A 22,702-nucleotide genomic window follows, 5' to 3' on the forward strand; every position below is an offset into this window, starting at 1 on the left:
ATGTTAATAGCCTATTAAATGAAATAAATGACATTAGTAATCAAAGTAATCAAAGTAATCAAATTTGGTCATCTAAAATACTTTTTAAATGTAACTGTAATTTGATTACCATCTATTTAAAATGTAACTGTAACAAAATACAGTTACAATACAATTTTGTATTTTAAATACGTAACGTCGTTACATGTATTTCGTTAATCCCCAGCCCTGTTTGTGTGTGTGTGTGTGTGTGTGTGTGTGTGTGTGTGTGTGTGTGTGTGTGTGTGTGTGTGTGTGTGTGAGGGAGATTGGTCTCAATCTCTACTGTACAGGGTAAATTTAGACGGACATTATATCACATTATATTTCAAAAGTCAGCCTGCAGAATGTCTTCTTGCTCTAAGGTTAGCTCTAAAACACCAAACTGTTCGTGGATTATTGTAGTTGTTTTCCCATTTTATCCTTGACTAATTTATTTATTTATTATTATTTATTTTTTTTTTTTACAATATCTGTAATTCTATGCTGACACCTAAAACACTGTGCTTCCTGTCAAGTGATTATGGAAATTAGCCTTTAGCTAATTTTGCCAAATGTTGGATTTCTTCCTGGAAAGGTCAAATCCTGATGCATCCTAAATATAATCATTAATTTAACAGGGTCATCCATAATCCCACAATTTAGGATTATCTCTCACTGTTACCTTGGCAACTGAATATCCCACAATGACATTTTTAATGGGATGTTTTAATACACTTTGTCTTGATTAGACAGGTGTGCTGGTCTCCATGGATACAGAGTATTTGTTGCCAGGAGACGGGGATTTCCAGAGTTCATGAGGTGGTGGTTCAGTGGAGCTCTACTCAAAGAGGGAAAATGTCAAGCAAAGAGACCAAATCTAACCAATATCCCTCCCCGTTTCTTGTCTGTCTCTGTCTTCTCCAAGTGTCCCTGTGTGTGTGTGTGTGTGTGTGTGTGTGTGTGTGTGTGTGTGTGTGTGTGTGTGTGTGTGTGTGTGTATATATATATCAGTTCACTTTAAAGTGGGCATGATGAAATTGAAGTTGGTTCTCAAAAAAAAAAAAAAAAAAATGCAGGGCATGATTTTATATATTGGGAAATGATTGGATTGTTGTCGTTTTCTAATTGCTGCAATCTCAGACAGGTTGACAGGTTGCTGGAAGAGAGGGATTATTGTGCCAGTAAAAGTGTCCTAAGAAAAGTGTTGTCACTGTGAGAAGGAGGGCAACTTATTTTGATTAAAAATTACTAGGGTGCATTAATTAAAAAAAAAAAAAATGATGTGCAAAGATAAATCATTTATAATACATGAGATATTCCATTAAAAAAAACAAGAATTGTCAATTTTGATTTAATTGTGACTTTTAAAGGGATAGTTCACCCAAAAATGAAAATTCTGTCATATTTACTCACCCTCAAGTTGTTCCAAACCTGTGTAAATTTCTTTGTTCTGCTGAACACAAAAGAAGATATTTTGAAGAATGTTTGTAACCAAAGCAGATCCCCACCCCCATTGACTACCATAGTATTTTTATTCCTATTATGATAGTCAATGATCTGCTTGGTTACAAACATTCTTCCAAATAACTTGAGTGTGAGTAAATGATGACACAATTTCCATTTTTGGATGAACTATCCCTTTAAGCCATTATTGCATCATATCTTTGGTCCTTACAGACTAAATGTTAATCTGCAAATAATCCAGTTTTCTGAAACTGGTAGAGAATGGTCATGAGTTCTATGCCCAGAAAATGCATGCAGTTAAAAAATGTATATCTTGAATGCACTGTAAGTTTCTTTAGATAAAATGTTCTGTAAAATACATAAATGTAAATTTCAATTCCGTATGATTTCTTTAATGCACTTTCTCAGACATGCTACTTGACTTGAGTGACATCCTACAGGTAAGTTTCTATCTATCTATCTATCTATCTATCTATCTATCTATCTATCTATCTATCTATCTATCTATCTATCTATCTATCTATCTATCTATCTATCTGTCTGTCTGTCTGTCTGTCTGTCTGTCTGTCTGTCTGTCTGTCTGTCTGTCTGTCTGTCTGTCTCTGTTTGTCTGATTCTGTACTGTTTTAGTTCAAATTTAATAAGCAAGTTTGTGATAATATTCATATGAAAGGGGGACAAAAAATACTAAAAATTTTGAAGTTCACGTATAGCTTTTCACTCAAAATTGTTATGCTGGTATCATTTGGAATGAACAGTTTTGTATTAAATTAGCCCATAATGCAAATAGATGCATTTTTTACTAGCAATCCCAGACTTTTGAGCCCAGTTATTTATGCATGTATTAGTGTGTGAAAGCCATTTTCTTCCAGCTGGTGTGGCCGTTTGTTTTATATTTTTACCCTCCCAGCTGTCCTATTAAACCCCCTCCCTGCCCCACACAGTAACACGCAGACCCTGTCCACTGCGGTATTTGAGTCATTAGGGGATTTTACCAGAGAAAGGACCCATAAATTCCTTTGCTCTCCCCCAGACAGAGGAGCCCTTTTGAGGCATAAGGCTGTTGCCGCCCCTCTCAGGTCAGGAGTGTGTGAGGGCCATTCTACTTTTCAGTGGTTGTGACCTCTGACATCAACCAAAAAAGATCCCTCTTTAATGCTGTGGGGCCCAGATGGAAGAAATAGGGTGTCTGTGTTTGTGCATCATCCTTCATTTAAATAATTATTAAGGTGGTCCAAAAAGATAAGTTCTGAGTTATATGATGTTTAAAGCTTGTTTTATGAAATATTTTGTTATTGTAGTTCATCCTCGAAGGATAAGACACAGATATAGAGTTTGTGAGAAAGTGAAGACTCTGTGGTGATGCTGGTACTGATCCAAACCCCAGAGCTATGAACTCCGCAACCTTCAGCATCTGTTAAAATACACAGCGTTATTACAAAGTCTTCTTGTCCCTTTATTCATCTTCCTCACTCTATTTTATCTCTTACTCTCATTCTCTGTTATATATTCCCACTGTCTTTCTGTCTTTGTACTTGACCAAAAATTTGGGTCCATGTCTCACTCTTTCTTTCTTGCCCTAGGTGAACGTGTATGTTTTGGGGAAAACCTTCCTTGTTTTAGCCAGGGAGCTGTGCATCAACGCACCAGCTATCGGTAAGCATCAAATATCACAAACAAGTGGCATTGCTTTTTCCCATGATGCTTTGCTGCTCAGCCAAATTGTACTAGTACTGCAGTAAATGAACGGGTTAGTGTAGTGCTGCTCTTAATACCCAGAGGGTGCTGTGCAACTGCAAATGTAAAACCTGAATTGAACACTGGATTGATCTGTGCAATGTAAAAGCAAACTTTTGTTATCTTTTATCACCCTTATGTCATTTAAAACCTTTTGTCTCTGGAACTAAAAGGAAGATATTTGGAAATGTGTCTGTTATATGGGCAAAAAACAGATTAAACTTTCTTTAAAATATCCTTTCTGTTCTGCAGAAGGAAAGTATTAAGTCATACAGGTTTGGAATGACATGAGGGTGAATAAATGATAAGAGAATTATCATTTTTGGGTGATCTCTTTAAGGGTATATTTTACCCAGATTTAAACAGTAAACACTATTCTCATCATAACTGTACATTAGACAAAAGAAAAGGAAATGCTGTTTGATGAATAGAAACAAATATTTTATAATTTTTCAGGTCACTCAGCATCAAGCTGTCAACAAATAACCATTAAACAAGACAGAGGAAAAGCTGTCTAGTTTCAAGTGCAAACTGCCCCACTTTACACAGGCAGATTATGAATAATTAGAAGAAAATATGCTTAAATTAAAGTGTGTGTTTTAAAACAATATGTTTAAAGAAATAAATAAGAATGGGCAGCATTCCATTATATGTGAGACATAAAAATAAAATCAGATCAGAGGGCATTGTTTCTCCTCCTCTAGTAGTGTCTTGTAGCTATTGTGAATGAAGGCAATTATTTGAGAAAAAAAATCCCCCTGCTGTCTTTTCATTAATGGATCAGTCCGAGTACTCATGCATAAAATATCAGCTCCGGAATCTGTCCCCCCTGCACCCCTGTCCCATTAGTACTATCAGAGGAACACTGAAACTGGAAGGTGACTTTCCCACACTGGACTTCTGTCATTCCTTCCTGTCCAAAATAACTTAGCTCGCTCCCATCAAGAACAGCGCTAACTGTGTAGAACGCATCCTGCTCCACCTGTAGCGGGTGCTCGAACCACACGGGGAACGTTGAGCTAGAACCATCCGACACAAATTTGGTCAAGTTTTGTGCCAGAAGCACTCCCTGTCTCTTTAGTTCAATTCTGACGCTATATTCCGCCTTCCCTCCGCTGGAGCCGTACAGACCAAGTCCGGCAATAAACACTCGCTTGTCCACGGCGAACTGGATGCTGTCACAGCGTCCGCGGTAGCGCCACTGGTTGCTTCGGTAGGCAGATGACTGGAACCGGTGACAGCGTTGCGGCGCCAGCCCCTTTCTGGATGCAACCGGGAATCCCAGTGAAGGTTTCGTAGCAGCTGTGTACCAGAGAAAGATGTTGTGTGTTTCCTCAAGGGTTAAAATGTTTGACTGCGCCGCTCCATCCGCAAATTCCTGCAGTGTCATGGAGGGTAGACGCACAAGGTGCAGTGCCTTTCCCAGCACGGAGCGCTGGTTCTGTGAGGTGAGGCTCAAGCCTTGTCTCCGACACTCTGCATCGGCCCATCCCAGAACAGCCTGGAACACCACCGCCTCCTTCACGTTCAGCGTCTCCCTGTGTAAAATGCTTTCCAGTGTGGGCAGGTCAATCTCAGAGAAACCTTCAGAGCGCAGTGCAAGTTCTGCCTGGGCGTCGATCACTTCCCAGCATCTCTGAGTGAGCTCTGGCTCCTCAAACAGACGACTCTGAGATAGCAGCACGCACGCATTTCGGGCCTCCAGGCTTGTCTCGAGGAAACCCACACATGCGCGAGCCAGAGCAGACACCAGGTATTTTTTGGCAGCGTAGAGCGTAGCTAGAACTGTGTCGGCCGACAGGTCTATTTCATCACTGTACATGTATCTGATAAAGAAGAGGAAGATAGAGAGGTTAGGGTAAACTTTTAAGTCTGCATGAAACAGAAGTTGCGATTGTCTTTTCTGCCCTATTGTGACGTACAGTGTTGGGGAAAGTTACTTTTAAAAGTAATGCATTACAATATTGCGTTGCTCCCTAAAAAAAGTAACTAATTGTGTTAGTTACTTTTTATAAAAAGTAATGCGTTACATTACATTTGCATTCTCACCTGGGCTGAGCTTGCTTGTTTTAATAACAACAAAAAAGGTTTTTGGCAAATGTTAAGGCCCTTTCACACCAAAAGTGAAATGAATAAGCCTCAGGCTGAAGGAAATGCATATTTACACCTGTACAGTAGAGGGCGCAGCTCAAACAAACCTTTCAGCTGTGCTGCCATTCTGGATTAAAGAAGAATAGGATACAGGAGAAGAATGTTCAACACTCTCATTTCTAAATCTAATCTAAAGTAATTTTTGCTTATTAGTATGGTTGAATTAGATCATTGAAGGTCAGCAGCAAAGATATCTGTTAATAAAGTGAGATTAAATACATAATGTACATTTGTGTAATTTAATATTGTTAATTATTACAGGTTTGCCTTAAATTCTGAGACTGCATTTCACTGTTTTTAATTATTTTGAGGAATACTGAATGTTTTCAAGCAAATTCACATTTAGTCTAAAACTACAATAACCATCATGTTCTGCGCTTTATTTCTCTCAACATGGCGACAGGAGAGCTGTCAGTCAATAAATGTGAAAAAGTAACTTGTTACTTGTGTGAAAAAGTAACTTTTAAAGTAGATATGTTGTTGTAAATTGAAAAAGTAATCTAATTACGTAACTCAAGTTACTTGTAATGCGTAACCCAAACACTGGTGACGTATTTATAAGTGAAATGGCTTCTCGAAAGAGGAAAAAAATGTAGGGTGGGACTTGATTCTGTCCATCGGGAATTGATTGGGTCATTGAGTCAGTATCAGTTTGCAATTGCAATCTCTTCTGAGTTCTGCTCTAATGTCAGTAAATGCGTCATCAGAGAAGAGATGTTGTTTTAAGGGGGAGGGGAAGTTATTTTGAATAAAGAATTAAACATGAATTAAAAAATATATAAGGATATGCACAGATAAATCATTTATAATAAACACAAAATTGTCCATTTTGAGTGCAGAGATGTTCTTCCATATGAAGAGAATAAAACTGCTAGTTCAATACTTCACTAAAGCTGATCTGTTTAACATGATCTTTTTATTGCATTGCTACTGCTTTAAATAGTGACTTCCAACTTTCCCAGGGAAAAAGTACATCATTCGCGTTCACAATCCAATAAACGATCTAATAGCTCTCAAATAAGAGGGTGACTCTTAAACCAAGACATCACTGTCAAAGCCTCTGTGAACCCATCTGTGCTGCTTGGCATGAAAGCTAAGTCGCCCTGTTATTAATGCCCGGATGTGATTAGTGAGTGAGTCTTACTTGAGCAGGATGAGAAACGCAGCGGGTTCCACATCTGGAATATGGATATCAGAGTCCCCTTCCGCGAGATCCCCGTAAAACATGGCACAGAAAACAGAGCTCCCCACTGCCAGCACATACTGAGAAAAAAAAGAAGAGAGGATCCGTCAGTGTTTTATCTACTCCATTCCCAAGCATTTCCTGGATGTCTCCCTTCTCTGACACCTATTTCAGATCCACTGATAAGCTGTTAGGTCAAATCAGGTTTGTTCAATTTGGGAGACATCCAAAATATGTTGCGGTTATTGTAGGGGGAGAGGTGTGTGGACTCACCTTGTGTGCCGGGACCCTTTCCGATTCGCCAAGTGAACCAACAATGAAATGAACATCTGCCATGTGTTCATTATTGAACATTAGTGCATTTCTGCATAAAGTAAAAAATAAATACATTTAGCCTTGGTGTTAATAAATAAAATATATTTAAATATTTATTGTAAAGAAAATATAATGTACTATTATATTATTCAATTGATGTTAAAATATTATTATTTTTAAATAGCTTGCCTTAATACTATACAAATGTAATAAAAAAACTAATTTAATACATATTCAGACATTATATCAGTTGATTTAATGTCTTGCCTTTCTCGTAACGTCGGGTGCGCGGAGTGCCAGCTGGGAATCTCCACGTTGTTGTTGTTGATGTTTTGCTCAGTGGTCGGTGTGGCGGCGACGGACGCGGTGGTCTGCGCAACCGGCTCTGCGCTCCTCTTCTCTGGCAGACTCAGCATCACGGTCCCGCTCTTCTGCACTGTGGCGTGGTCGTTCACGGGGTACAGTTCCGCTGCCATCCTTTTCTTCAGGGAGAGAGTTAAGATGTTATAGCACACAGACAGCCTGCCGGGGTGCTTGCTTGCCCGCTTCAACTTCTTTAACGTTTCGGGGAGCAAGAGTAAAAAAGTCACGCATTTCATGATCCGGCCATGATGGGACAGCCTGCATTCCGGCGCAGCGGGCATCAGAACAAAAAAGAAAAGTTTTGTTTTGTATATAAAAAAACAAAAAACTATCAGCTACAACCGTGGTCCGTGATATTCCCAAGTAATATTGCGTAGTTTCCTTGGAAACAAAAACCGCTCCACTGTCCTTAAATGGGCACGTAAATATTTGGGATTTCAAGGATTATTTCATAGATATGCCATCCTCTTTTCCCTAATCACATACTCTCACATCCTCTAGCGACAATCCAATCCAAATCCGTTTAAAATCACTTAGGAATCACACAAGTATTGAAATAATAGTGTCTGTAGTCTTAAATAACGGCCAAGCAGACCTTTCCTCTGCTGTGGCCACACGGAATGATTAAAATTTGAGTTAATTTTGAGCTCTCTCTCTCTCGACTGACGTCAGCAGTGGAGGGTTGTCTCTCTGTCCCTCCTGTAAATTCTGTGTTGCCAGGTCCCGGTATTATAAGCAGTTGTGTGTGGGATATGCACACGTGGTTATTCACGTGTTGTCTTGGGGAATATTTGCAGTATGAATATGTGACTATATACATGTATATGATAAATAATTATTTTTTATTTATTTTTTTCTAAATGGATATTTTTGAAAATATACGTCCAACACCGGTTGCTTGTTTTTCTTGTGGGCTCTGGCAACCCTGCGTAAATGGAGCCTGCGAGGATCTCTGTGGACTGTTCAGTGTTTTAATTCTTTATATATAACATTACACATGCTTGTTTATAACTTTACAATACTAACATTAACGTCTCATTTAATGATCCCAGTCAAATAAAAGATCTTTGTGTTTTTTTGCACATCAAATTCGAAGTTCGTCATTACAGGTCGTTTATTTCGTTCGTCAGTATTTTTGTCCTTTACACTCACAGAGCCACTGAAATATAACTCTAAATACATAACCATTATTTATATGCTATATATTTTAATTAAAATATCCAACGCATACATTTAAGCCCGCGCGCTGCAGCGTTCTGTAAATGTAATGTTTGCGTCACATTATAACTGCTCTTCTATAAGTGTATTCTTACCTCAGATTCTGTATTTTATGCGTTGGTTTGTTTTCATCACACAACTGAGATAGTACGCTCGACTCAAAGCGATGTCAAAAGTTTTACTGCTCCGGTTGGTCGTGATGGAGTCAGAAACCGGACGAGGGCTGGACTTGTGGAAATACTGTAGTGCGCACGACTGCTATCCGTGTTCCCAGTACAGTCCTCGCGCAGAATGATGCTTTCCTCTCTCTCCCGGTCTCTTTTTTTCCCCCTCACAGACAGCACAGACGGATCTAAGCGGCTTATGTGAACATATGTAGTGGGGAATTAGATCAGAGTTTCCCAACCTTTCTTGATTTATGTACACTACTCCCACAGTCCCATCAGTAAGGCTCAAGGACCCTTTCATCAACATTAAACCAAAAATGTAATCCTTAGCCTATTCATTACAGAATGAATAATATATATATATATATATATATATATATATATATATATATATATATATATATATATATATATATATATAACCGTGATACAAATCGAACCGTGAGAAATCTGAACCATCCCACCCCTAATAAATATACACACACACACACACACACACACACACACACACACACACACACACACACACACACACACAAATGTTGAACTTCCAGTGACCATTATGAGAGAGTGAGAGCGATAACACCAAATTTAACAGATCTGCTTCCCATTCACACCTGAGAACTTGTAGCACTAACGAGTCACGTGACACAGGGGAGAGAAAATGGCTAACTGGGCCCAATTTGGACATTTTCACTTAGGGGTGTACTCACTTTTGTGGCCAGCGGTTTAGACATTAATGGCTGTGTGTTGAGTTATTTTGAGGGGACAGCAAATTTACACTGTTATACAAGCTGTACACTCACTACTTTACATTGTAGTAAAGTGTCATTTCTTCATTGTTGTCACATGAAAAGATATAAAATATAAAAATGTGAGGGGTGTACTCACTTCTGTGAGATACTGTGTGTGTGTGTGTGTGTGTGTGTGTGTGTGTGTATATATGTGTGTGTATATATATATATATATATATATATGTATATGTATATATGTATATGTATATGTATATATGTATATGTATATGTATATATGTATATGTATATGTATATATGTATATGTATATATGTATATGTATATGTATATATATATATATGTATATGTATATATGTATATATATATATATATGTATATATATATATATATATATATATATATATATATATATATATATATATATATATATATATATATATATATATGTATATATATATGTGTGTGTATATATATATGTGTGTGTATATATATATATATATATATATATATATATATATATATATATATATATATATATATATATATGTATATGTGTGTGTGTGTGTATGTGTATATATATATATATATATATATATATATATATATATATATATATATATATATATATATATATATATATATATATATATATATAAAAATAAAATACACAGTCAAACCAAATTTTTGATATTTTTACTAGTGGGTGCAGGACACTATAGATCATTTATGTAAGTGAGGATAGCAAAATAAAGTAAACTGTGACATTTATTTTATACCCAAAAATTCTTCATACAGTGAACTACCAGTAAAATCGATAACAATTTGGAACCAAAAATTATTTATTATTTAATAAATATTATTTATTATATAATTAATATAAAATATTATATTAATGACTTAATTAACTTAATTATTAATGAATGCAATGTTCAAGGTGTCTGAATAAATTTGGGTTTGACTGTATATGTATATGTATATGTATATGTATATATATGTATATACACTACTGTTCAAAAGTTTGGGGTCAGTAAGAATTTTTATTTAAAAAAAAAAAGAAATTAATACTTTTATTCAGCAAGGATACATTAAATTGATCAAAAGTGACAGTAAAGACATGTATAATGTTACAAAAGATTATATTTCAAATAAACTCTGTTTGAACTTTCTATTCAAAGAATCCTACACAAATATTTTGTACAATTGTACACAGTAAATGTTTCTTGAGCTGCAAATCAGCATATTAGAATGATTTCTGAAGGATCATGTGACACTGAAGACTGGACTAATGATGCTGAAAATTCAGGTTTGCTAACACAAGAATAAATTGCATTTTAAAATATTTTCAACTAGAAAACAGTTATTTTAAATTGTAATAATATTTCACAATATTACTGTTTTTACTGTATTTTTAATTAAATAAATGAAGCCTTGGTGAGCAGACAAATCTTAAAAAAAAAAAAAAAAATACAGTACTGTGCAAAAGTCTGTGCAAAAGAACCTGATTTTGCTGAGTTCAACATGTTCCTGGGTCAACATTTTTTTGATCCTGGAACAACATTCAAATCAACCAATCAGATTTGAGGGACAAATTTACAGATTATGTCAAGTTTAGGCTTAAAACCATGAATTGGTGCTTCTACATCAGTGTTATTCATCTATCATTTCCCTCTGATTTTTGGGATAACTTATGGGTAGGGTTAGGTTTAGGGGTAGGAATAGGGTTAAGACTAAATTTTCAGACTGGAATGTTGTTCCAGGATCAACAAAATATGTTGACCCAGGAACGCGTCTAACTCAGCAATACACATGCACTTTCAAACTAAAACTGTTAATATTATTGGTGAAAATAGACCCAAACATGTATCGCCCTTTTAAACTGAAGCATTTTATTGCCTCTGTTATTTAATAAATTGACATTGATTTCATTGACTGAGGCATTTGATGGGTAGAATCTAGGAACACATTGTGTTGTTATGTAGAAGAGTGAGAGAGATGAGTAAAAATTTTCTTTCTGAAGTCTAATTACCATACAAATCTGAGATTTATTTATTTAAACACTTTACAGCTCTAATCATTTTAATTTAATTTCTGTTTTGTAGTTTTTAACAAATCAAAGTCACCCCCACGGAGCCTGATTAAGTACCCCCTGCAGTACACGTATCCTTGATTGGGAATCATTGGATTAAATGGAAAATGTGCAGATACTTTGTTATAGCTAGAAGACTTGAGTTTTCCACACAGTGCCATCATCTTTTAAAAAGTATTACTGGAAAACTGACAGAAAGTTAAAGTCCCTTGACCTGTTGTGTTTCTCCTCCATTAAATTAAATTTTAATGGTGTGAGAAACATCTTGTTGTTATGTCAAGCAGTTGGCTAAAGCTTAATAATGGCCATTCTCTGTATGAGTTAGTATTGATGCGAGTATAATGTTATATTTGTTACATTGTCATAACTAAATGAAATTCAAGCATATTAAAAGCCTTTGAACTGAGCACTCATCAGTGGTTATTAGCACCTTAAGATTGTAGACAAGGGTGTAATATTGTGCCCAATAAAGTAAAGTATATCTTGCACAAATCCTCACATAACATTCATTAGCAGCTTTAAACGTTAGATTCGACACTGATCGGTATTGAACTGAAAATGCAACAGTGTTTGAGAAGGTCTAGATATGCTTATCTTTGTAATTCTGAGAGTTTTGTTTCGTACAGATCCGTGTCTTTATATCCCGCGTTTTGCGCAAATGCTGGAATTTGGAGAGAAGAGCCACGAGGTTTCGATGACGGCACTGCGTCTCCTGCAGAGGATGAAGAGAGACTGGATGCACACAGGACGAAGACCTTCAGGCCTCTGCGGAGCAGGTAACCATGGCAACCCTCCCCTAACGGTGCGACCTCTTTAATGATGTGAGCTAGTGAAGGGTTGCTTTGTTACATGCGCAAAAGCACATACACCATCGCTGAAACATCCACAGTTGGAACGTACACTCTAGAAATCTCTTCTAGAACTGAAAGTTTTATATCTTTCATAGGAAACATTTTGAGATACAGTTTATCTGTCATAATCTGTAATTAGATCAGGTCATGCATTTAAAGCCGTTCCCAAATCACCAATCGGTCTTGATGAAAGAGAATGATTACTGAATAAGTGTTAGCCTTCTCACACTCACTGAGGCCTGATATTTCTTGGCACCGTAAATTGCCTCAGAGATGCAGTGCAGTGAAATTCTGATGCATGTTCATCAATGTCATTTTTATTTTCCTGCACTTTCAGTCTTGTGTAAACTTTACACAGGCTGTTAAAACTGAGTTTCAGTAATTAAGTTTTTAGAATAACTGATGACTCCTGCCTCTCAGCATGATTTTCTCTGCCCCCCACCCCTTCGCTGCATAACCTGAATAATGAATCTCCCATTAATCTTTTAGGAGCAGTGCTGAGAAAAGAGGAAGCATGAGCCTAAAAGAGTTTGTTTCGCAGCGAGAGATCAGAGACTTGAGAAAGAAAGGCAGACTGACAGAGCAACTGAAAGAATGTGAAAAAGAACCAGAATGAAGATAAACTGAGAGGCAGAGAGGACTGCTGAGTGTGATGAATGCCTCAAGCTTGTTGAATAGTCCTCATCTAGTCGCTGAAACACAGATTGATTTGATATCATGTAGGGTTAACAGCAGAGGAGGAAAACTGCATTGTTTAAAGCAAATAGTGGCCCAAGATAGTGGTCAGGTAGATACAGCTGACACCCCTGGATGTGTTGGGGAAAGTGGGGTAGAATGTTTTGCACCTTTAATCTGTCACAAGACCATGTATTTAGAAAGGACTGTCTCTGATTGAGAGATGCATATATAAGAAAATTGAAATACATTTTTATGCTTTTTGTTTAAATGACAAAGTACATTTTCTACATGGCAGAATAATGTAGATTTAGAAATCATTCTAATATGTTGATTTGCTGCTCCAGACATTTCTTATTATCAATGTTGCAAACAGTTGTGCTGCTTAAAGGATTAGTTCACTTCGGAATTAAAATTTCCTGATAATTTACTCACCTCCATGTCATCCAATATGTTTGTCTTTCTTTCTTCAGTTGGGAAGAAATTAAGGTTTTTGAGGAAAACATTCCAGGATTTTTCTCCATATAGTGGACTTCATCAGGGTACAACGGGTTGAAGGTCCAAATTGCAATTTCAGTGCAGCTTCAAAGGGCTCTACATAATCCCAGCCAAGGAATAAGAGTCTTGTCTAGTGAAATGATTGGTCATTTTCTTAAAAAAAAAAAAAAAGACTTTTTAACCACAAATGCTCGTCTTGGACTGGATCTGCGATGTTACACGCATTACGTAATCACTTTGGAAAACTCCATCTCATTTTCTCCTCCAACTTCAAAATCGCCTGACATCATTGTTTAACCTTTTTTTTTGTAAAGGCCGTTTGACTTTGTTGTTCTCTTTGTTGTTCATGCGTGTCTTTTCCAATGTGATTACGTAATGCGTGGCACATCGCAGATCTAGTGCAAGATGAGCATTTGTGGTACATTTTAATTTTTTTACCTTCAACCCGGTGAACCCCACTGAAGTCCATTATAAGGAGAAAAATCCTGGAATGTTTTCCTCAAAAACCTTAATTTCTTTTTGACTGAAGAAAGAAAGACATGAACATCTTGAATGACATTGGGGGTGAGTAAACTATCAGGAAATTTTAACTAATCCTTTAATATTTTGTGGAAACCGTTATAATTTGTTTCAAGATTCTTTTATTATTGAGAGTCCAAAAGAACAGCATTTATTAGAAATAGAAATCTTTTACAACATCATAAATGTCTTAACTGTCACTTTTAATCCATTTGATTTCTTACATTTTTTTTTTTTTTTTTTGTGAATGGTAGTGTATATAATGCATATTGGTAAATTTTCACTTTATAAAACCATGAAGTTTTTGTGAAATGAAACAAATATGTACATACATTGTAGTTTTCATGGTAAGCTGTGCCAGTGCTCAACTAATATTGATGGTAAGCTTCGCCTCTAAATGAACAAAGTGCTATTACAAAACCTACAAAAAATTATTAATTAGTGCATTACATGGAAATATTTTTCCTGGCTTATTCATAAAAATGTAAATAACGTGCTACAAAATATATCTTTGGAATGAGATTATGAATTGGTGAATTAGTCCGAAATGATGATTATATTTGTTTTATATTTGTAAGTCTTTTTGTTTCTCAAGGCAGTAATAATTTTAGAGAACCATGATGTCATATATTTTTTTAATTAGTTCATCTTCTCTTTAAGCTCTAAAATTCTTCAGTATCTTTTACATGCTTGCATGCTTTGTGGTGTTGAACATTCTTCAGTTTGTCAGGTAGTTCAGAAGTGCATCTGGCTCTTCATGTTTCTTTAATGAATCAGAGTGAAACAGGCATCAGGGATTCTGCAGTATTGCAGGTGCATTAAATGTCTATTTGTTCTGCCTGAGGTGAGTCTGTAGGGGGGCAGGTACAGTGGCCGCACTTTTCTGAAGGCCTATTAATGTTTCATATTTGTCTATGCTTCCTCTCTCCTTCTCTCTCACATTCTGTCTGTTTCTCTTGCCATTGGCTGAAAGTTTGTATGATGCACTTAAAGTTGTGTATATGTGTTTCCTATAGCTCTCTTGGTTGCAGCCCGTATGCACGAGTTCCGTCGCACAATTAAGGAAGTGATCAGCGTGGTGAAAGTCTGTGAGGCCACACTGAGGAAAAGGTGCGTTTTGTCTTAAAATAATCACAGCATGACCACAAGCTGTGTTCCGTTATAACTATTATTGTAATATATAGCAATATCATTCATATTATATAATTAGTGCTATTTCTTGGTTTTGCACTCTCTTTCTGAGGTTTTGAATTTAGGCCCCATTTTGCTGTTGTATGCCTTGATCCCTAGTGTGTTTGATTGACAGGCTGAATGAATTTGAGGACACGCCCACCAGCGAGTTGACTATTGAAGAGTTCATGAGGGTGGATCTGGAGCAGGAGTGCGACCCGCCCTCTTACACGGCTGGACTTAAGAAGCAAAAGCTAAAACAGGTCACGAATCTCACTTACAGTTAGAAATTTTAATATTTAAATCAGCCATTCTCTCAATATGTGATTTTACACAATCAATCCAATATATTTTCTCTGATGAATCCTTCCACAGATTGAGCTGGAACTTGCAAAGAAAGTTGATGACATTGAAGGTACCTTGAAACATTTAGACAGGAGATTATGCTCTAACTTTTTTTATCATGGGTGTTTGAACAAACACACGTGTATGTGATCTGCAGGTGAAATCTGTGGCTATCAGGATGAGATTGAAGTCGAGCTGGAGAGCTGTAGGCCCAGAGCCAGGGGATTTTATGCATCCTACTCCAAAGAAGGTACAGTGTTCACACACAGTCCTGTGGAAAAGTTGTCGAACTGAAAACAATCAATATGAATTCGCACTTACACTTCCATTCCAAAGTTTGGATCAGTAAGAAGGTTGTTTTTGAAAAAAAGTCTCTCATGTTTCACCAAGACTACATTTATTTGATGAAAAAATTGGTAAAATCAGTGTAAATAAATGTAATTTATTCCAGTGATAGCTAAGCTGAATTTTAAGCATGATTACTCCAGTCTTCATAGTCACTTGATTCTTCAGAAATCATTATTATATGCTGATTTGGTTCTCAGGAAACATTTTTTATTTTGATCACAGATGAAATCAGTTGTGCTGCTTAATATTTTTGTGGAAACTTTGATATTTTTTCAGGAATATTTGATGAATAGAAAGTTCAAATGAATAGCATTTATCTGAAATAGAAATATTTTAAAACATTATAAATGATTTAGATCAGTATTAATAAAAGTATTAATTAAAGTATTCTAAAAATTGTACTGACCCCAAAATTTTGAACAGTAATGTATCTCGTTTCTTAATGTGAGGGTAATATTTTTAACTAACACCTATTATACATACACACACAAATATGGTAAATATGGAATGTTTAAAGGTGCCCTAGATTCAGAAATTGAATTTACCTCGGCATAGTTAAATAACAAGAGTTCAGTACATGGAAATCACATACAGTGAGTCTCAAACTCCATTGCTTCCTCCTTCTTATATAAATCTCATTTGTTTAAAAGACCTCCTGAAGAACAGACGAATCTCAACATAACACCGACTGTTACGTAACAGTCGGGGTGTACGCCCCAATATTTGCATATTCCAGCCCATGTTCCCAACATTATGAAAGGCATTAGACAAGGGCAGAATGTCTGGATGTGCACAGCTGAATCAACAGGCTAGGTAAGCAAGCAAGGACAATAGCAAAAAATGGCAGATGGAGCAATAATAACTGACATGATCCATGATAACATGATATTTTTAGTGATATTTGTGAATTGTCTTTCTAAATGTTTTGTTAGCGTGTTGCTAATGTACTGTTAAATGTGGTTAAAGTTACCATCGTTTCTTACTGTATTCACGGAGACAATAGAGTCGTCGCTATTTTCATTATTAAACACTTGCAGTCTGTATAATGCATAAACAACTTCATTCTTTATAAATCTCTCCAACAGTGTAGCATTAGCCGTTAGCCACGGAGCACAGCCTCAAACTCATTCAGAATCAATGTAAACATCAAAATAAACACTGTACTTACGCGATTAGACATGCTGCATGACGAACACTTTGTAAAGATCCATTTTGAGGGTTATATTAGCTGTTTGAACTTTTTTTATGTTGTTTAAGGCAAGCGCGAACTCTTGGGGCGTGGAGCACGAGATTTAAAGGGCCACACACCCTGAATCGGCTCATTTCTAATTATGCCCCAAAATAGGCAGTTAAAAAAATGAATTAAAAAAAATCTATGGGGTATTTTGATCTGAAACTTCACAGACACATTCAGGGGACACCTTAGACTTATATTACATCTTTTAAAAAAAGTTCTAGGGCACCGTTAAGTATTCCATGAAATATCAAAAGTTTTATTTAATTGTTAATCATTTATATTTAAATATAATTTATATATATATATATATATATAATATATTTTTAAATTTATCAAGTGTAGTCTAGGCCAGTTTATTGTGTATCAACAGGTTTTAAGACTAACATGCTTGGCCTTATTCAACGATTGTGTTTGGTGCATGCTCTCAGATGGGAGAGCATATTTGGAAAAGCGTAAGTATTTGTTTGCAAAGAGTAATGATTGGCTGTTGTGTGGGAAGCACTTATATAGAGATGGTTTGCTCCATGAGAACCACAATTATTGGTGAATGACACCCAATGTTTGTGCTTAAAACAAAAGATTATGTTGTTGTCAGAATTTCTCTTTGTTTGGTGAGAACTGCTGCTCTCACAACATTTTCTACAGGAAGTGGAGTGTTACTTCCCTTGTGCAGAAATTCTGTTTACGTTTGTCCAATTAGTTTCTTGTTCAGCAGCACTCACAATCAGAGAGCCAGTGCTTCCCCATGCGTGATATCTCTCTCTCTAATGTGGTGATTACAGGAGGGAGCTAATTAAGACTGCGAGCGTGGGAGTGTTTGTGTGTGTCTGAGTGTCTTTTTCATGCATGTGTTTTCACTTTTCGATAGTGTGTGTGTATACATGTGTGTTGCTGCGGTCAGCCGTGTGTGTTTTTATATAATTACTTTCTCCCCATGTCCGCTGGATCATAGCGAATTTCAAAATCAAAGGGAGAATGCATCTAGCTTCACGTTTTAATTATCAAAATAATTTAATTACAAAAATAAATTTACTTTATTTGCATACATGCAGTAATTTCTTTATTTCTTTCTACTCTGTTACCTTTTTATTTGTTGTTCCTGCAGTTATTTGAGAGATTTCATTTGTGAATAATATTTTCTCACTTGCTTTTCCCAGATGATGTGATTTCCTTGGCATCATCCAGTGTCCTTGTTGGTGATGATGGAGAGGACGATGAGCTGAGGGCAGCAGCGTCTCACCTGTGCAGTACTGTATGTGCAGAGGATGGAGGTGGCAATGAGCAAGACCGAGATAGAGAGAAATCCACTCCAACCAAACGGCCCTCGTTAGCATTATTGCTTGGAGCTTTGCCCACTGCTGCCAGTTTGGGCCTGCCCGAGTCCATCACTAAAATGGGAGAGGAGAAGGAGAACGGTAAGATTGTGACTCCACTTTCAAGTTGCACAGGGTTCCTTCCTACGCAGTTTGGAAAAGTATGGAAAAAAGAAAGCAGAGTTTGTGGAAAAATATTTGCATTTCTAGACTTTTGCCCCTATTTAGTTTTCTATGATAGATAATTAAGAATTTATTGAAAATAAATTTATCCTACAAGAAGTGTGTTTTCATGGCAGCTGTTTAGTGATTCTTTAGTGAATGTCAAACATGACTGAATGAATTCAAGGTGCACGTTTTCATTATGCAAAAATGCAGGTTAGAAGCGTTTTGGGTTTCATCTCAAAATATTCTTAGCACCATAATACAGAGCCTCGAAAAGGACCTTTGCCAAAATAAAAAATAAACAAACTTTTGTGGGCGCATGAGAAACCATTAAACTTAGCAAAAAGGACAATGCACACAGCTGTATTGCACCATCAGCCCAATTCGCAGTGTGGTTTCTTGGCTGCCACAGAGTATGCGTTACAGCAGACCTAAGGCCTTGAAATATGACGTACTGCCCTAATGAAAGCCAAATTTTGAACACTTTTTTACAGTTTCAGTATTTTTTTATAGACCCTTGAACTTTGCAAATATAGGACAATGCACACAGCCATATTGCACCATTAGCCCATTTCGTGTCATGGTTTCTCTGTTGCCACAGTGGATGTGTTAAATTTGGCATTTGGCCTTGATATTAGAGGTACTACCTTATGGAAAGCCCAATTTTGAGCAAATGGATAGATAGAGAATTTATGTGCATCCATGATCTTTTTTTCTTCATAGTAAGATGACAGTGATGCACAAATAGGTACTAGAAATTATAATGCGTAAGCAATCAAAAAATTCCTGTGCGCATGTGAATAGTTTCTTGAGGACATGAAAAAGTTTCTTGTGTGCATGCAAAAGTCTGTATATTTTTTATTTATTTAATTTTAGGGGCTCTGTATGTTGTCTGTACTTAGAGAAAATCAATGAAAAAAAAAAAAAAAAACCTGAGAAAATAAAAATATTTACAGTTGACTGTACTATATACCAAATATATAGCAGAAAATAATGCTGTATGAACCATTTATGATAAATATGGTCTGAAAATTTTGAAATGGAAAATGTGTAGGAACCCTGGTTGCATAAACACTTAATCCATTTTAATTCCACAGTCATTCTTTGTTACCATATTTTTGCTGTGATAAAATTGACTAGCAGAAGAAGAGGAGTGGCACTAGAATGACAAATAACGTTAATCCACTTTCATTTTCACTTTATTTCCATCGATTTTCGTTCCACATTTCCTCTTCATTCTTTTTTGTTTTATGAGTTTAAGAAGTGTGGAACTTTAGTGAGTCCTTTTTAAAACACTCAATAATCCAATTTCATTTAATCCACTTTGATTTCACATTCATCGTTCAGTCACACATTTATGCCATTACAGCATTAGTCAATGAAGAAGAGTGGAACTGGAGTAGTGTTGTCAAAAGTACCGACCGAGATACCAAGTCGGTATTGAAATTTTAAAAACGTGACGCTTTGAGTGTTTCAAACGTTCCCATGTGTATCTGTGAAAGCGCTCGGTGAAGAGTGTCGTTAATGTCTTTTTACAACATTGTTTTTGAAGCGTTGATCATTGTAGCCAATCACAGACATCTGTTGAATGCATGAACGCAGATGCCAATCAGAGGTGTTTACGAATCCGCTCAACAGTGCTCAAAGCGTCACATTTTTTAAATTTCAGTACCGACTTGGTATCACGGTCGGTACTTTTGACAGTACTAAACTGGAGTGACTCCTTTTCAAAACACTCACCTTAATTCACTTTCATTTAATCTACTTTCATTCCACATCCATTGTTTAGTCACACGTTTGTTCTATTAGGACATGAGTAGAAAAATAGGAGTGGAACTGGAGTGATCTAATTAATCCTCTTTCAATCTACACCACTTCCACACTACAGTGAGTTACCCAGACTATGGAGAACAAAACTCAAAAGTGTCTTGTTTATCTGAAATGATTGCATTATCTTTTGTGGTTGTTGCATTTACACTATGCAAGAGCATTCGAGAGAGAGAATAAGACTTTGTTCATCACAGGCAGAAGAGCTGCAGCTGGTAAACTCCTGGGGGATAGAGTGCTGGCAGGTTGTCAGATTGTGTGATTGGCTGTGCGAGCAGGTTGTCATGTTTTCGATTGGTTGTGCTGATTGTGGATGATTTGTATGGGGCGGAGGAAGATGAAGCCCCCCTCCACTCTTTGAAGCACTAATTGAACACAGCACCTTGTCATTAGTGCACTGTCTTTCATCCACCCACTATGGCCAGCTGTACGCGCATTTGATTGCCCGTGAGACCCGCTCATGCAGTGTGTGTGTGTGTATTTTGGTTTGGTTTTCGAGTGGGGTTCAGGAAAAATCATGACTTGGAGAGAAGTATTTTTAGTGCTTTTGTTTTGCCCAGTGTCCATGTAAACTCAAGTGAATGCCTTGTAGAACTGTGACAATGTCATTTATTTCGCTCAATTTGCTCACTTCATCTCAGCGATGGTTGTATGGCCACGACTGTCAACATGGCTCTCTCTCTATGTATGTGTGCACTTCTGTCTTGGTTCTGTCTGCTTCAGCTTTTTCTGTCTATTCTCCCTGTTTATTTTTAGGCGGGCTCATTGTTCCATTCTAGACAATAAGATGCTTGTTAGAGTGTTCTAGTTACTGTGCGTGAGTGAGATTGAGCTGGATGTTCTTATTTAAAAATGCAGAAGTCTTTGTGTGATGTGCGAGTATATTTTGCATCAGAGAGAGAGATAACTTCCAATACATCATTAATCTTAATGTCATTATCACAATTATTGGCACCATTAGTCTTGTCCGTCGTCATAATTTATCTTAAAGGATTAGTTGACTACCTTTATTTGGAGTTTTTCAATTAAAGGTGCTAAAGAGGATCTTTTCGTCGACTGAGAAACCAAAGACTGTTACTGAGTTTTTGAAATGAGCGCATGCGTAAGAACAAGCCCCCTCCTTCACAGCTCAAGGGAACGCCTCCCAAAACTTGTGCACGAGTATTGGAACACGAGTGTTTACCACCGGCATTCGCTGTGTCGTGTTAGTGGATTCATTATGTCGGACTCACCGCAGGTAACTCATAATCTGCAGTTGTTACTCCTGTCTCCTGACAAAAACATTGCATGCTGCGCCTGTAGAGTGTGGAAAGTTACTGTAGCGCGCAGCCGCACACGTCTCTCACAAGGAACGTCATGGCAGTGATTGACAAGCCAGAGGGCCAATCGCGTAAACGATTGGCTGATGTTTTTAAGGCCCTACCTCATGCACAGATGATGTATATTGATATTATTCCTTTCAGTGCACCTAATAAATAGTCTTTTATCAGTTAGTAAAAACAGTTTCATGTAATATTGCAAAAATGTATAAAACAAAACATCCTCTTTAGCACCTTTAAGTCTTAATTAAGTTTTTTAATGTCTTATTTGGTGTTGCTGCTAGCTTTAGCATGTTAGCTAACCTCTTTTTACATTGTTTATACTACAAAATGATGAAGAGCAATGTGAATTTTTTTGTTATTTTGCTCTTTCTTTTTTTTTTACATTCTTATTATTTCTCTGTGTACGCTATGAATAAATATGTTAATATATGGCAATATATTAAACTTGTAGTTGTTGCCTTGCCAATTAAGAGCACTCTATTGAAACTTTGTGAGAGTGAGCAGACTATTTACTGTTGTTTGAAGGTGTCCATCCTCCTCTTTTTGTTTTTGTAACTTTTCTTTTTGACTTTTTGTGTTTTTCTAAGGTCAATTCTCTCCTGTGAGGATGTCAGAATGGTGTCTCTTTTGTGTGTGTGTGTGTGTGTGTGTAGAGAGAGAGAGAAAGAGAGGGATCTGGTGCTGCTGTGTAATGCAGTGTAATTCTTTGAGGGGGCGGAGGGCCTGTGATCTTAACAATGCAGCAGTGAGTGTGAGTCTCCAGATGGTCACTCACTGTCCTCTCTGACCACACAGCAGGAGATACCAGCAGCATCACCAGGTTTACTGTGATTCTAGCTATGTTTATGTTTTTCCTTTTGTTTATTGATCAGTCAGTAAATTAAGCTTATTTGTTCACTCTGTTTTCCGTTCCCTTTGCATAATGTTAGCGTTCACTGTTTATCTGCAACAGAAAAAAGTGGATGTCTTTCTTCCCCTCCCCATCTTTCAGAATC

General features: G+C 36.7%; 2 protein-coding genes across 4 annotated transcripts in view; one reads left to right on the plus strand and one right to left on the minus strand.

Moving 5' to 3' along the window:
- Positions 1 to 22,702, plus strand: part of brf1a (BRF1 RNA polymerase III transcription initiation factor subunit a) — a 62,351-nt gene that overhangs the window by 17,528 nt on the left and 22,121 nt on the right. For both annotated transcript variants that reach the window (XM_048205381.1, XM_048205382.1), the window contains 8 exons: positions 1,873 to 1,904; positions 3,048 to 3,120; positions 12,064 to 12,213; positions 14,997 to 15,090; positions 15,287 to 15,413; positions 15,526 to 15,565; positions 15,653 to 15,745; positions 18,238 to 18,495. In XM_048205381.1, the coding sequence (XP_048061338.1) occupies positions 1,873 to 1,904; positions 3,048 to 3,120; positions 12,064 to 12,213; positions 14,997 to 15,090; positions 15,287 to 15,413; positions 15,526 to 15,565; positions 15,653 to 15,745; positions 18,238 to 18,495 (867 nt within the window). The remainder of the gene's footprint in view (positions 1 to 1,872; positions 1,905 to 3,047; positions 3,121 to 12,063; positions 12,214 to 14,996; positions 15,091 to 15,286; positions 15,414 to 15,525; positions 15,566 to 15,652; positions 15,746 to 18,237; positions 18,496 to 22,702) is intronic.
- On the minus strand, positions 3,621 to 8,770 carry btbd6a (BTB (POZ) domain containing 6a). Of its 2 annotated transcripts, XM_048205388.1 has the most exons (5): positions 8,527 to 8,770; positions 7,118 to 7,332; positions 6,809 to 6,899; positions 6,497 to 6,615; positions 3,621 to 5,027 (listed from the first exon to the last, which is right to left on the minus strand). In XM_048205388.1, the coding sequence occupies exons 2-5, from the start codon at positions 7,324 to 7,326 to the stop codon at positions 3,995 to 3,997; spliced, it is 1,452 nt and encodes a 483-aa protein (XP_048061345.1). In that variant the 5' UTR covers positions 7,327 to 7,332; positions 8,527 to 8,770; the 3' UTR covers positions 3,621 to 3,994. The 2 variants fall into 2 exon arrangements, with proteins under 2 accessions (XP_048061345.1, XP_048061344.1); XM_048205387.1 differs by lacking the exon at positions 8,527 to 8,770 and having other exon boundaries at positions 7,118 to 8,070.

This window comes from Megalobrama amblycephala, linkage group LG10 (assembly GCF_018812025.1).
Source record: "Megalobrama amblycephala isolate DHTTF-2021 linkage group LG10, ASM1881202v1, whole genome shotgun sequence".
Taxonomy (NCBI): domain Eukaryota; kingdom Metazoa; phylum Chordata; class Actinopteri; order Cypriniformes; family Xenocyprididae; genus Megalobrama; species Megalobrama amblycephala.